We start from the raw sequence: 14,567 nt of genomic DNA on the forward strand, positions 1-14,567 counted from the left end.
TTACCACTTCTACTCCAAGCTATACTTACTTTTGTCTGGCCTCTTGCTTCAGTTTCCTTTTATACACTTACCTCATTCAGTCCCTCTTTTAAACCACCCTTAGAGAATAATTCTTTATTTTTTATTAGCAACATTGTCAGCAGCCCCTCAAGAACCTCTGTATCAGCAACATGTCTATAAATCTGTATCATATGTCTGCATTTTATGTTTGCTTATGTCTTCTCTTTTCCATTTTTCTCTTCCTTGTGGTACACTATGGGCCTCCAGGTCAGTATTATTATTTTTTTAATGTTTGCAATGTTTTACTGCTCTCAGCACTTTGTGCAGTGTACATTATAAATCAAAATGAAAATTTCTTTTGAAGTGTTTTGTCTTTCAGCAGTGCTTTGTATACCATTTAACATTTTGCAGATCTCAATACATGAGCTAGCAGCTCCCCATAGTGGATAAAGAGCAAGTGGCATGGACAACCTATGCCTATGGAGACAGTAGTCTCACTGACGATTAGGACCATCATTCAGAGAAGCGCAGGAAGAGATTTGAATGTACAGCAGTTACAGTCTATTTCAAGTACACGTCAGTTTCACGTGTTGATTCATAAACCTGTTCCATCCTAATTTCACATTACTCTGCACAAAAATTGATATTTAAATATTTTATCTCAGTGTGTGCACATTCTAAAATGCACATTTGGTGGTGGTTGTTTTTTGGGCCAGGAACTGTATTGCAAAATCTGAAGGATAATTTCTTCTTTCCAATGCACACATTACTCTGGAAGGTACATATGAATTCCTCAAACAACCCTAGCGTGTATTTTCACTCCTCCAAACAGTGGAACTCTCCATTCACCATTAAAGGTCTTCTGCTCTTAAAATGTGGCTTATAATGTAGTGTATATGGCAATGATAAGCCCTAGTGCACATGTGTAAGCTTGTGCATGTGTGATAGGGAATAGATTACCTTTAACTTAAACATTTTAAAAAAGATATTCAACCAAGCCAATAGGATTAATTCCAAAATAATAATAGTAAAGCAATTCTGGAGGGCTTCAGCCATATCTCTCTGCTGATTATGGGTCCTTCGCAGGTCCCTCCCCCACCCCCAGTGGAACATATAGCTCATGAGTCAAGTTCTGATAACCCTGCTCTTTCCATATGGACATTACACTGAAACTAAAAAATATTTTTCTCTCTATAGTAACATGAGAATGGGTAACACCACCAATCCTGCCAGGGTTGTTCAACAATTTCAACCACTTCAACTACTGTTTTACCCCTTGAATGTGTGAGCAAATCAGAAACTAAAAGAGGTCTGGGGTTATTATTCCAGTGTAAAGGTTCATGTAAATAATATTCTATATGAAATTGAGAACACTTTCTAGAATTCCACAGCCAAAAATTATTCACTTCTCTTAACTTCTGAATCATGTGACTCCCCCCTTTCTCAAAACATCTGGATTCATTGCTCCAAGCCCTTTACATATCCAGCCAGAACTGACATCCATGGGCATCTGGTTGGCCAATGAGGTAACATGCTGCTGGACAGGCTGCCTTTGGTCTGATCCAGTAAGACTCTTCTTGTGCTCTTATGTTAGGATCCTCTCTCCCTATAGGGCAGTGGTTCTTAACCTTTTTTGGGTCATGGACCCCTTTGAGAATCTGATGAAAGCTATGGACCCCCATACATAAATAAATAAATAAAACATTATTTTGTTTCATCGAAAATTTATTTTTTTTAAATCCCCAGCTCATGGGTCCCCTCAAGCCTATCCATGGGCCCCCAGGTTAAGAACTCCTGCTCTAGGGTTCCCTGTCCTCAGGGTATCTTGCAGCCATCCTTGGGATCCCCTCCTGTTGTTTGAGAACCATTGCCTTAGTCTTCATCCCCAACCAAAAGAGCCTTCAGTATCTTCAACTGTGCACCGCCCCCCTCTTTCTGTTGTCTTTCCTGTTCAGTTAGATGTGGGCTCCTTGGAGCAGGAGCCTTATAAATGCTGTGCAAAGCACCATATGCATTAATAGCACTGTACAAAATATAACAATGAGCAACAAAGACCTACCACGAAACCTTGTGAATTACAGGTGATATGCAACTACAGGCCTTTTTGCACAATCATTAACAGCATGCCACATTTTTGGCATTGCTTGGCATTTCCACAAGTGACTTTTCCAGTGACAAATGATCAGGGCTGTGGAGTCGGAGTCAGAAGCAATTTTGGGCGGAGTCGGAAGCAATTTTGGGTGGAGTCGGAGTTGGTAGAAATGTCCTGAGACTCTGACTTCAAAATAAAATTAATATTTTAATATTAATTTATTAATATTAATACATTAATATACATTTGCCATTTATGAAGGAGTCAGAGTCGGAGTCAGACAGTAGAAAAATTAATATACATTTGCCATTTATGAAGGAGTCGGAGTTGGAGTCGGACAGTAGAAAAACAGAGGAATTGGAGTCGGAGTTGAAGGTTTGACATACCGACTCCACAGCCCTGCAAATGATGCAAACTCTGACCCACAATAGAGGTGGAAAGGATAACTGAAATGGAAAAAGATGTAGTCTTGCTTTGGAGGTTTAGACACTCTAATTTGATTCTGTATCTCCAACATAGCTTAGAAATTCCACTGCAAACTATGGGGATAGAAAGAGTGCTATCCTGTTAAGCGTAACACTGTATAGTCACATTGTGCAAAAGAAGATACTCAAGTGTGTTTGGTGTAATCTGCATTAGGCAACATTGTAGTGTAAAAATCAGGCCAACTCACTTTTTTTGCATATATTTTTTATCTGAAAATTATCATACAGTACATGGTTTGAGTCTCGTGCATACATGTGTGTGTGCCTTGGACACATTGGCTGAAGAACAGAATAAAAACTGAGTAAATAAAAAAATACTTTGTATGATGATTGGGGGGGGGAGTGTCAGGGGGAACAGAGTACAATGTATCCTCCTCCTTTAACTATCCTCTTGCTATGTTCCTATGTTTGCATTGAGATCTGTACCAGTCTTGAAACAACTCCTCTGGCTTCCTATTTGTTTCCAGGCACAATTCAAAGTGCAAATGGCTTGGGATCTATTTATTTATTTATTATTATTTATTTATTAATTATATTTCTATACCGCCCCACAGCTGAAGCTCTCTGTGCGGTTCACAACATATAACATCCAATATACAATTTAAAAACATATACTAAACTTAAAAATTATACCAAAAATACCTAAACATAATTAAACATATAAACAACTACAAAACTCAGTACTAAAATATTAAATATAAAATGCATTAAATCGATTGAATATTAAGATGTTAAGATGTTAAGTAGTGTTCCTTTTGTAACTGTCATCTTAACATTCCACCTCCTTTGCTCAGGGCTTCAGGGATAGGCTTCTCCTTGTTGACAAACACCCTAATTTGAAACAACAGCTTATCTGCAATGATGATCCACTCAACAGAGAAACAGAGAACACGATCAAACCCTGCAACAAGCACAGAAGTCAACTCTGTCCCCGCGTCTACTCAGGCTAAAAGACTAGTGGGCCTATAATAATACCTTTCCTTTACCATCAGGTCCCAGGGCAGGTTGCAATCTAGTAACATTAGCCACAAGGTTTAGTGACTTGCATCTGCCCAAATAGTATAAGCTAATATGAGACAGGAATACCCTTCTTCGTATTAAAGAGGCAAAACAGGCCAGTCAGTAATGAACCTTGCTTACTGTTTATGTTAAAGTCCATGTCAACAGCTTCTAGGGGAAGGGATAATGTCCAGGGACACAGTCTGAAGGTAGGGCCATGATGCAGCCACTTCATCTGATACAAAGTAATGCTTTTGCTATGACAGAAGTTCTTTCCACACTTCATACATTTTTGTTTCCTTCCCTGTGTGGGTTCTTTGGTGTGCAGTAAGATGTTACTCCAGACACTTATATGGTTTCTCTCCTGTGTGGGTTCTTTGATGTAAAGTAAGACTTTCACTACGACTGAAACTCTTTCCACACTCCAGACACTTATAAGGTTTCTCCCCTGTGTGGGTTTCTCTGATGTGAAGTAAGGTGGTGCCTCCAACTGAAACTTTTCCCACACTGTAGGCATATATATGGTTTCTCTCCTGTGTGGGTTCTTTGATGTGAAGTAAGACTGTTTATTCCTATATGAACCTGCTCAGGCATTAAGATCTGACCGGAAGCCCGTCTCTTGCTGCCCTGTGTTCAGATGACCAGAATAAGGTGGCACAGTTTGTATATGGCACATGCTCCACAGAAAGGCCCGTCTATTTTCTTTGTGAAGCACTAGGCATCCAGTTAAGACCAGTTTGTTTCTTTGAGCTTCAAAGGGCCAAACTACACAAAATGTTAACTCTGGCGAACCTTTGCAAACAGTTCTATCTGGTGTTACTACTTTTACTGCTGATGTTACTTTCTAATTTGATTGATTTCACTCCACAATATATTCCAAACCTAAGTTTGCTTTTTTACTGGTACAGTAGAACCTTGCTATAACGCCGCTCGCTGAACTGCAGATTTGGATATACCTTGGGTATGACGATATCCCCTGAGTAAAACAACGTTTACAGAATGCAGCTTTCGTTGTAACATGGAAGCTCTATAACATGGGCACATCCTTTGTCCCAGGACACCTGCATTATATCACTGGTTTTAAAGGTGTTTTTATCCTGTTGTACACCGCCCTGAGAGCCTGTTGCTATAGGACGGTCTAAAAGTGCAATAAATAAATAAACAAACAAACAAACAAACAAACAAATAAATAAATAAATAAAATATCTACTGTATTCATTGTTTGCTGCCTTGGCAACTTGCATAAATTTTAAAAGCAGGAAATAATTCCCTAAATTAAATTAAATAAATGTCATTTTGCAGGCCGTGGGTTTGGATCCTAACTACTGTAAGAGGAGTTCTGCTTGTGGAATAGGGCTTTCCAGTTTCCCTGTCCACCGTAGAGCCCCTCACACTCCTCCAAAGCTGATCCTGAGGACTGGGGACTCTGTGCAATGGCCTGGATTTGGTTCACAGGAAATGGTGATGGGAAGGGAGGGAAATCAGCAGAAATCAAGGTCTTCTCCTTGAGTGAGTGGAGCTGCCTTCTGCTGTAGCACCACTGGATCCCAGCCATTTCCCCCCAGTTTTAGTTAACCAGTAAATGAACTTCCATGTGTAGTAAAACTGCTTTAGAATCAGAACACTCAATCCCAAGTTATTTGTGATGTTTTCTAGTAAGGTCAGGTTTGAGGGAGCCCTTGGCACAGTTCCCTCTGGTGGCCTCCTTACTCTGTCAGCATCCCCCCCATGTCAGCTGATGGCCCTTTCTCCTCCTATTTATCTTATTTATTTTTGTTGGGCAGGTGGGGCACTTACCAAAGAGGAGGAGGAGCAGCAGCAGCAGCAGCGCTCCTCTAATGATTGCTGGGTAGCCATCACTGCAATTGCCACAATGCCACACAAGTGCTATTCTGGGGCACTGTGAACAATCCCAGTGGTAGCCACCCAACAGTCAATGGAGTACCAGTAAAAGGGGCTCAGGATGGCAGCAGCAATGGTCCCTCAGCAGCTGCCTGAGGATACCATCTTGTGACACCATCCCTAGGGAGGGGAAAGATTTTGAATTATTGACATATATTAATTTCAGAAGCCAGTTTAACACATTACAGAATCAGTTCTTCAAAAACATGATTGTTGCCTAAGACCCATTAGGTTCAAACATAAGTAGAAGCTGTCCTGGTTTTATTTAGTTTAGAGAAGAGGTATCTAAAAGCTGGTCTATAGCATCCATTTTTGCCTACATGCAACAATCTCAGCATTCCTTGAGTGCATGTTCATGTGAACCAATGTAATGTGTGAACCTGGTAAGTAGGCACATGGAAAGCAGTGAATCAAAAGAGGTATTTATTCTAGCCACCACAGTTGCATGTACTGCTGCTGGCTGTATTTCCTAATTAACTGGTTCACATTTCATTTGTCCACATGAACCTGGGTCTATGCATTGGGACTGTTTGCAAGTAGAAGAAAATATACTGTGTGAACAGGTGCCAGTTCTGAACATTTTGATGTGTGAATTTTATAATCTGGTGAAGAGTTCTCTAGTGCAGAAAAGAATTTAACAAAAGAAGAGCAATTAATTGGCCTAGGAAAATGCAGGTTCTACTGCTGAAGGGAAAAAAACCTTTGCTTAATTGATCCTTTGACAAATCCACTTTTCTGATTTTTTAAAAAACAGATCTGATTTAACCATACAAGTTTAACATTCAATTAAGAGTGAATATAATTTTAATTCTTCCTTTCTTCATGTTTCTCATCCTTAAAGGAATCTGATACTTACAGACACCTCAAAAAGTAGAAACCAAACGCAGAACATAATTTTCTAATGGTGGACCTAAGTGTTTTCTTACCTGTCCTACAGAAGAAAAATACTTATCACCCCATTATATATAATTTACAATTGTAAACATCTAATACATTCTACCAATTATATGAATTAGAGGTATACAATTGTAGTTTTTCATTAGACATAGAATTTTACACAAAGGAACCACCACCAAAAATTACACTAATTAGTAAGGGCCTGACTGTGAAATCTTATTTCTCAATCAGAAACATTTTATTTTTAAATCTGATCGTCTGTGTGTTTTATTAAAGAGAAGGTTAGGTTTACATATCTATGGTGCTATAGGCTATAGAAATATCTACTCACAACCTGCTTGTATCTCAGGGGGAGTATTCAAAAGCATCATGGCAGTGGCAGCATCAATGTCAGGATCTGGAAAAATCAACCAATAAATACATTAATTTACAAGTGGGCCAATTCCCACCCCCACTAATTTAAAGAATGAATGGAATCTCTACAGTGACTGGAGTTACTGAAGATAGTATTAAATTAGCCAAAATATTACTGGGAAAAGAAAAGCCTTTGCATTAATAAAAAGCTTGCATATGGTCCCAATACTACAATTAAGCAGCACACACCAGAGTTTGTCACATTCTCCATTCTTCTGGAGGGGTAGCCATATTTGTCATTTTTGCTGTGACAGTGGTGGTCATGTTTGCACATAACACTAAAAGCCAAAAATCTTGGCTTAATAAGCCACGTTATGCACATATGGCATGCACCTGATATCTTCCCTTTCCTACTGCTTTGCTCCTCTCTGCACATGAGTGGCAAAATAAGCCAAGGTTCAGCACTCCACCATCGTTTCCCATTACATGTGAACCCAGAAACTATGGTAAATGGCTTCCAAGCAAGCCAGGGTATTAAGTCAATAAGCTATCCCAGCTTGCTTTGAAATAATTAGTCATTGTTTCAAGAGTCACACATAATGGGAAGCTATGGTGAAGTGCTGAATCCTGCCTTGTTTAGCTAGCCGTGTGAAGAGAGAAACAAAGCGGCAGGAAAGGTTCACACCATTCATGCCTACCCTTGGGTCACCACCCGAGTCCAACTGATATCATCTCCAGACAGCATGGCCAACAATCAGGGATGATGGTGTGTGCCATCCAGCAATATCTTAGCATTACATGTGAACACAGCAAAAGAGTCTTGTGGCACCTTATAAAGATTAAACGTGTGCCACAAGACTCTTTTATTGCATTCTCTGAGTTATAATTCCTCTCGGACTTGTGACTGAGATTTCTGTGAAAGCTGGGGTACGATTCATTTTCCCAAAGTCACAGTGTTTGCACACAGAGGGATTATTATAGGGTTCAATCACACCCTATTTCCTCATTTCAGAGCTTTGGCACATGTTCAAACAGGCCATCACAAGGATTGAGAGATCTGGGTGTGCCTTCCCTATCTCCACCTAACCCTCCCTTTTGCATGGAATACAAGTAACAAGAGCTTTATTGAGCTCCATGGCAATTCCTCATTTCACAGCACTACTCCTACGGGGAAAATGAATCATGGCCTTAAGTTGTCATGTGTATTAGTTCACAAAGCTGGAACAAGTGTGTAGTGATACAGTAGACTGACAGTCTAAAACAACTGTATGTAAGCTATACACAAATACGACACTGGAACATTCTTCCCCCACCTCCCCCACCCCTCTGGTCAAGGAGAATTAAAAATCTGTGCCTGCATAGGGAGCTTGAGAAATACATATTGGGGGGGGGAAGAGACCCCATGAAGGCGCCAAGCCATTTGCATCAGGACCACTGCTACTTTTCATACAGGGATCATCACTTGTCTGCCATTATCCTTAATCGGTTTCTGAATACATCATGCACAGTTGGTTGACAGATGGCAAGTAAGGGACCCAGAGCAAAATATGATCCTTTTATAACTATATTCACTTGTCTCTGAGAGGAGGCCGCATGGCTGCTATGGAAATAGAGGTAGTCATGACAACGGTAAACAACCAAGAACGTCCAGTGAATAAGCTGAAAAGAACATCTGCCCCAGCAAAGCGTCCCAGCTGCCCTAGGGCGAAACTTGCTAATCGTGTAGTGATGCTGCGTGACAGAGAAAGCCATCTATGCCATGTTCAAATAAATGAAGTGTGCAATTGAAGAAGACATAAAAATGCACACCCTTGCTGACTGCTGCCTCTGTGCTGCTAAATGGAATGACTAATGGGATCGTTTTTAAGGTGGGGTGAGAGGAGAAAAAAAAATACTTGTCACTATTTATACTAAATTACATACCACAAAATTCAATTTGCTGTTAATAGCTTCTTGGCACTTTATTTTGGGTATTATGTTGGGAAATTACATTTTAGTGTTAAAAATACATATTTCATATGTCTTATAAATGCAGTTCAATTTCAAGGGTAATAACATAATGGAGTATATAGCCCTACAATCTGTTAATAAATACAGACTGCACACAATGTAAGAGATCGTAATGGCCACCTCTCTCACAAACACATACAATTTATTTCACCTTTTATGGACTTATTTCTCTAATGTCCAAGTATCCTCCTTTATAGATAGCTTCATCCCCTCTAACAGCAAACTCAGTGGCCATGTGCCAACAGAAATGGAACAGAAACAAGGGCACTGAAAAATAAGGGGGAAGTATCAGCATGCTTGGAGAAACTCCAAGGTTTGAGGAACTACCAAAAATCTTTCATTTAAAAGGCTACATACAAAAAGGGGGCAACCCCCATCTATAAAACAGCTCAGTGAGGGCCAGTATTTTTGGTGCTCACCAGGAGCCACCACATTTTGAGGGGGAAAGAGAACAAAATGGTTTTCCACTATATGTTTAAAGCAGTATCATACCACTTGAAACTGTTTGTTAAGGGTGCTAAGGGATCCCTATTCTCCTCATAGAGCTATAATTCCAGTGTTTTTTAACAAACAATCTCACTTCCCAGGGAACTCTGGGAACTGTTATTCTGTGAGGAGAATAGGGGGGGTCTCGTAACAGCTCTCAGCACCCTTAACAAACTACAGTTTTCAGTATTCTTTGAGGGAAGCCACAATTGTTTACAGTGGTATGATATTCCTTTAAAAGTATAGTGCAGATGAGGCCATACATGACTGGAGAAGCAGCAGAGTGTCAATTGACTCTCAGAAGGGCAGAGCAAGCAAAGCCCCATTGTGCAAGTGCAGTTCCACTCCATCTTCTAAGGAGACTTAACCCATTATATCTTAGAGGCAGGTCTGGATGGGTGGCTGACACCCTGAAGAGGAAGATTTATTATTTAGGGGTTAGGATGTACTGCAAACTTTTGTGGCATATGACCCTGCACAGTTCTGATTGCCAACACAAAATTAAAAGGCGAAAACAAACACAGGATTGGCTGTAGGAAGCTTTGCAAACACATAGCTCTCCCTCTGCTTTGACTAGTACCATTTCCTGTTCTACAAGGGAAGGCAATTTTCTATCACTTCATGCCCAGTTGCAAAGGCTTTTCAGCATGCATATTCCTTTCCTAATTCTCTTTTGCTGTTCTTTCCAGTGACAACAGATCAGAAAACAAAGTGTCTACGTCTAGGCTCATTAGAGAAGAAAATTTGACTGAACATATAGTGCTTCTTCTCAAACACCACCCCAATCAAAAGAACTGCAGGAACGTTAATAAGCTGCTGTGTATGGGGATAAACAGTCCATTGCACACAAACCCATTCACAGGAACCCATATGAGGTAATGCATGCACTTACACATGTGCTGCTGCACATCTGGATGTGACCTGTAATCCTCCATGAGCATACTTCCACATATCTAGTACAAAAGGCCAATGGGAAGTCTCTACAGCATCACTACCCCCACCTATCGGTAGAGTATTTTATTTTTCTGCAGAAAATTATCTGTTTCATAAATTCATTAGTGACAATGAATGGATGCCAATTGCAAATACAGTATTAGGCAAGCTTGGCAGTTAAAAGTTTTTAGCTTTGTTTACTAAAAAGAAGTAAAACAAACATGCTGAGTTTGATCACTCTAGACAATTTTCTGATGCCCCCTCCCAATACAAATTACCCTATGCAAATAACTCTAATTTTCATAGGATTTTTTTTCAGGAACATTTTCCAAATCAAAATTTTCCCGAAAACCCGCATCACTGTCAACTATTTGGTTAGTAATTGGTTGATTGGTTAGTAATATTAGGGTAGTAATAATAAGGTAGTTCTTTGAATAATTATTGAATGACGTATTAAAAGCAAGGAGACAATTAGAAGGGGGGGGAGTTCCAGTGATGGAAATAGCCAAGGAGAAAAGGTGAAAATGAAAGAGGAAAAAAAAGTCTGGATTTCATACTCAGATTATGTCGACATTTTACCTTTTCATAAATTGTTCCACCAAACACTCTGCTGTAAAGGTAAAAGTGCCCGACTTTCCTTCCTCTGGTAACTATAATCCCCCACTGCAATTCGCTGGCTTGAGACAACCAGGGAAAGCTGCAGATTCTCTCTACTTAATATGAGGACAAAACTGCAGCTCTGTTGAGTAAAACTAAGCTATCACAGGTGCCACAGTACAATATTAGATTCCAAACACTCACTGGTTTTCAGCTACACCAAACAAAGTCATTGGAAAAAAGTGCTAACATACCCTAACAGTGCAAACTTCAAAGGAACCTTATTCAGAGATGTGGTGTTTTCTGTTTGTTTGTTTGTTTGTTTTTAGGTCTTCATTGCCGACACTGGGTTGGCATCCAGTACAGGAATACACATCCAAATATTCCAGGGGTGGCTAACCTTTTTCAGCGCCAAGGACAGCATGCTGCCTTTTATTTTGTCCACATCATTCTGCGCAGAGTAAAAGGCAGTGTTTCTCCCTGCCCCCAGTCCAGTGCTGGAGTGAAGTGGGATGAAAATGTTGCATTTTAATCTTAAAGAGCAGGCAGACTTTATCTCTAATCTTACCACTGTGGTGCTTAGAGCTAAGATTGGAGATAAAAGATCCCTCTGCCTACTCTCTTTAGAGGGGATCTTTAAAGAGTAGGCAGAGGAATTTTATCTCCTCATCAGGAGATAAAGCCTGCTCTGGCTACTGTTCAGAGATCACTCTCTAAAGAGCAGGGAGAGCATTTTATTGCTCAATTAGATCAGGAGATAAAGCTGTGGGGGCTGGTGGCTTGGTGGATCAGATGCAGGCTGCATACCACAAGTTAGCCACCCCTGAAATACCCACAGAGTCAGATCCTTTTGCTTTTACAAACCAAAATTAAGAGATCGCCATACAAGATCAAGTCAGTTGCAAAGCAGATGCTCTACCACTGAGCTACAGTCCTTCCCCCAATGGTTTTGCGGTGGTCTATATAGGACATTCTCTCCACGTTCAGTGGCTGCCCTGTCGTATGGTTGGCCACTGTGCAAACAGCAAGCAATACCTTTTAAATAACAGCAGAGTTCTGCTTTCCCCAGCTGGGCTGTTACCACAGGGGGCAGCATCTAGGTGGTCTTTTAGCCCCTATCCCTGTGCACACTGGTACTCACTTGCATTTACTTACTAGCAAACATCGATTTGAAAAGAAGGACTTAATGTTATGCCAAATTCATGTTAGTGCAGAACAGACCATGATCTCATTAGGACTACAGGATGTTAAAGCAATAGCTGGTAAAAGTGTTAGACTATGTGTGCATAGCCATTGCACATATGGCAGGATGTCCACTGAAATAGCAGCATACAAGGGGTGGGAGGGAGGAGATTAAAACCAAAAGCACCTTGGAATATAAAATGTCACCTATCACATTATGCTAACATGTGTCAATATGCAGGAAGACTGCCTTAATCAAAATGTGTTAATTCATGTTCTATACATAAAAATTAAAGTTTTCAAAATTAGCCAGTAATGGATTAAAAATAAATCTCATACCATATTTGTCTGAAAAACAACAGTTTTCACGTTTCTCCTTTCAAAAGAGCAATCTGCTTGTATTTTAAAAACTCTCCCCAAATGTTCCAGCGCTGATACATTTGACAACCAGAGAGAAATGCAGACGTCGTGGTAGAATGGCAGTGCTCACCTGACCTCCTGATAGCTGACTCACTGCTGCTTACTGGGAGGGAGAGTGGCAGATGGCAGAGAGGGTGACACGGTGCAAACACACCAGGAGGAGCACTGGATTAACTCTGCCAGGGCATTTGCAGTGCTCTGCCCTCCTCACCACCTCATTCCTCTCTCTCTTAGTAAGCAGTGGCGACTCAGCTGTCGGGAGGTCAGGTAAGTGCCATCACCCCAGCATGCCATCCATTATTGTCCTGAAACAAAATATAAACGCCTCGGTTTCTCTGATGAATATGCAGTCAATCTGAATCATGGATGTTGAATATGTTAGGAGAAAACTCAGGCCATTTGATATGAAGTTCACAGGAGCATGTCTTTATACTGCCTGAATCATGTGGAGCCTTATGTGTAATTGGGCATTTGGAAAAAGTCGTACTCATCACAAAGCCATGGCTAATTTCCCGAGAACTACTTTGGACATGCACACACTGCAATCTGAACTTTTATTTCTTTGAAACCAGACCTCTTCTAATTTGCAGTGCTTCACCATGAAGGGGGGAGGGCTGCATTCAAATATCACAACTCCAGAGAACCTAAATCAGGGGTGCAGAACTTTTTTAGCCTGAGGACTGCATTCACTCATCTTATGGGGGCCACACACCAGTGATGGGCATGGCCAGAGGCAAAAATGACCAGGACAACTTTTTATAAAGTAGATTGCATTACAACCATGCAAAATCCAGAGGTTTTAACGCCATCGCCTCCATCCAGGCAAGCAAGAGGTATTGTCCCAGTGCAAGGACAATTTACAGCTAGGCAAAAGCACTCAAGGTGGGCATGCAGCAGAAATGAGGGTGTTTCATAAATATAAGCCATATAAATGAATTTAGGTTTGCAACACATTCATAAAAAAGATGGTTTTGAGCAAAGACAGCATATTGCAGACTTAATTAAAAATACAACTGCATTATGTGCAGAATTGCTAATGGATATTAAATGTTATTCCAAATGCCATCCTTTAGTAAAAAGAAAAGAAAAAAGCAATGGATAAATATACAAAGGATATAAGCAGAATCTTTTTCAATTGCCAAGAGAAAATGAAATGATTTTCTGTGTTCTGCAGCATAGTATCAAATGGCCAGAAATTATGGCAGCTTTTCTATACTTCTCACAGTGATCAGTACACAAGACTGTTCTGGGAAGATACCAAGCTTGTAGACCATTAATCTTTTCTAAGACAGCAATTCCTAGGTTCAAATGACCCATTGTTAGTGTTTTCAGAACAGCTTTCATAAAGGTTCATTGTTGAACAATATGTAACACTGATAGCAGAACCCTTTCTCCCAGTTATTTTCTTCATTGTGTACAAGAATTGATGTTGAATTACATTTAGTATGCAATAATGGCATTTTATTACTGAATTAAAAATATGATGTCACAAAATCAACTACTAACAGAAGAAATTAGTTTTCTTCTTTCAACTTCTGCTTTCTCTGCTTTTGCACCAGTCTAAATCCACATCACCTGACCCCTCAATTATCTGGAATTCCAACTGAGTGAAAATATTTAATCAGAACAGGATGACAGAAAAGGATATTATTGGTGCTTAGTGGACCAACGATAGATATAGCAGTGACTGGGGGATAAAATCTTTACAGAAAAGCAGACTGTCTAAAATGTGGCAGATGTACACTGAACAAAGTGTATAACAAGAGGAATATAAACGATGATTTTTTGTTATAATCTCTACTATCCCTGCCCATTTAGCATACAATACGGTTACATCTAGCCTCATACTCCAACAAAATGACCAAACAGTGCACTACTCAGTATGCATGTCAGCAGGCTAGTAATGCTTCACTGTTCTGAAACCCAAAAGACCATTTGTATGTGGAAGAGATCTGACCTTGCCCTGAGACATCTGAGAGAAGACTATAATAGAACTGGATCTTACTTTGCACATGCAAAGATGAGGCATTCTGAAGACTCTGATCTTATGTCTGCTAAATTATGGCTATCACTGCTAACCATGGTTTGCTGCCGTAATTCTGTTTAAGATCCCAAATCCACACTGAACCTATGTAGATTGCAAAACTATGCCTGCCCCCAGAAGATCCAAGATCTGCTTACCACCTTGCAAGTCGGCAGCTGGGGAAACT

General features: G+C 40.2%; 1 protein-coding gene across 10 annotated transcripts in view; it reads right to left on the minus strand.

Annotated features, from left to right (window-relative positions):
* The window catches only part of FOXN3 (forkhead box N3), a 398,156-nt gene that overhangs the window by 28,628 nt on the left and 354,961 nt on the right, over positions 1–14,567 (minus strand). For 8 of the 10 annotated variants that reach the window (XM_061611930.1, XM_061611929.1, XM_061611934.1 and 5 more), the window contains one exon: positions 6,707–6,772. The exons of 1 other annotated variant lie outside the window; for it this stretch is intronic. In XM_061611930.1, coding sequence (XP_061467914.1) covers positions 6,707–6,772 — 66 coding nt within the window. The remainder of the gene's footprint in view (positions 1–6,706; positions 6,773–14,567) is intronic. One more of the 10 variants, XM_061611932.1, reaches the window with a different exon arrangement.

Source organism: Rhineura floridana, chromosome 2, assembly GCF_030035675.1.
Source record: "Rhineura floridana isolate rRhiFlo1 chromosome 2, rRhiFlo1.hap2, whole genome shotgun sequence".
In the NCBI taxonomy this organism is placed as follows: Eukaryota; Metazoa; Chordata; class Lepidosauria; order Squamata; family Rhineuridae; genus Rhineura; species Rhineura floridana.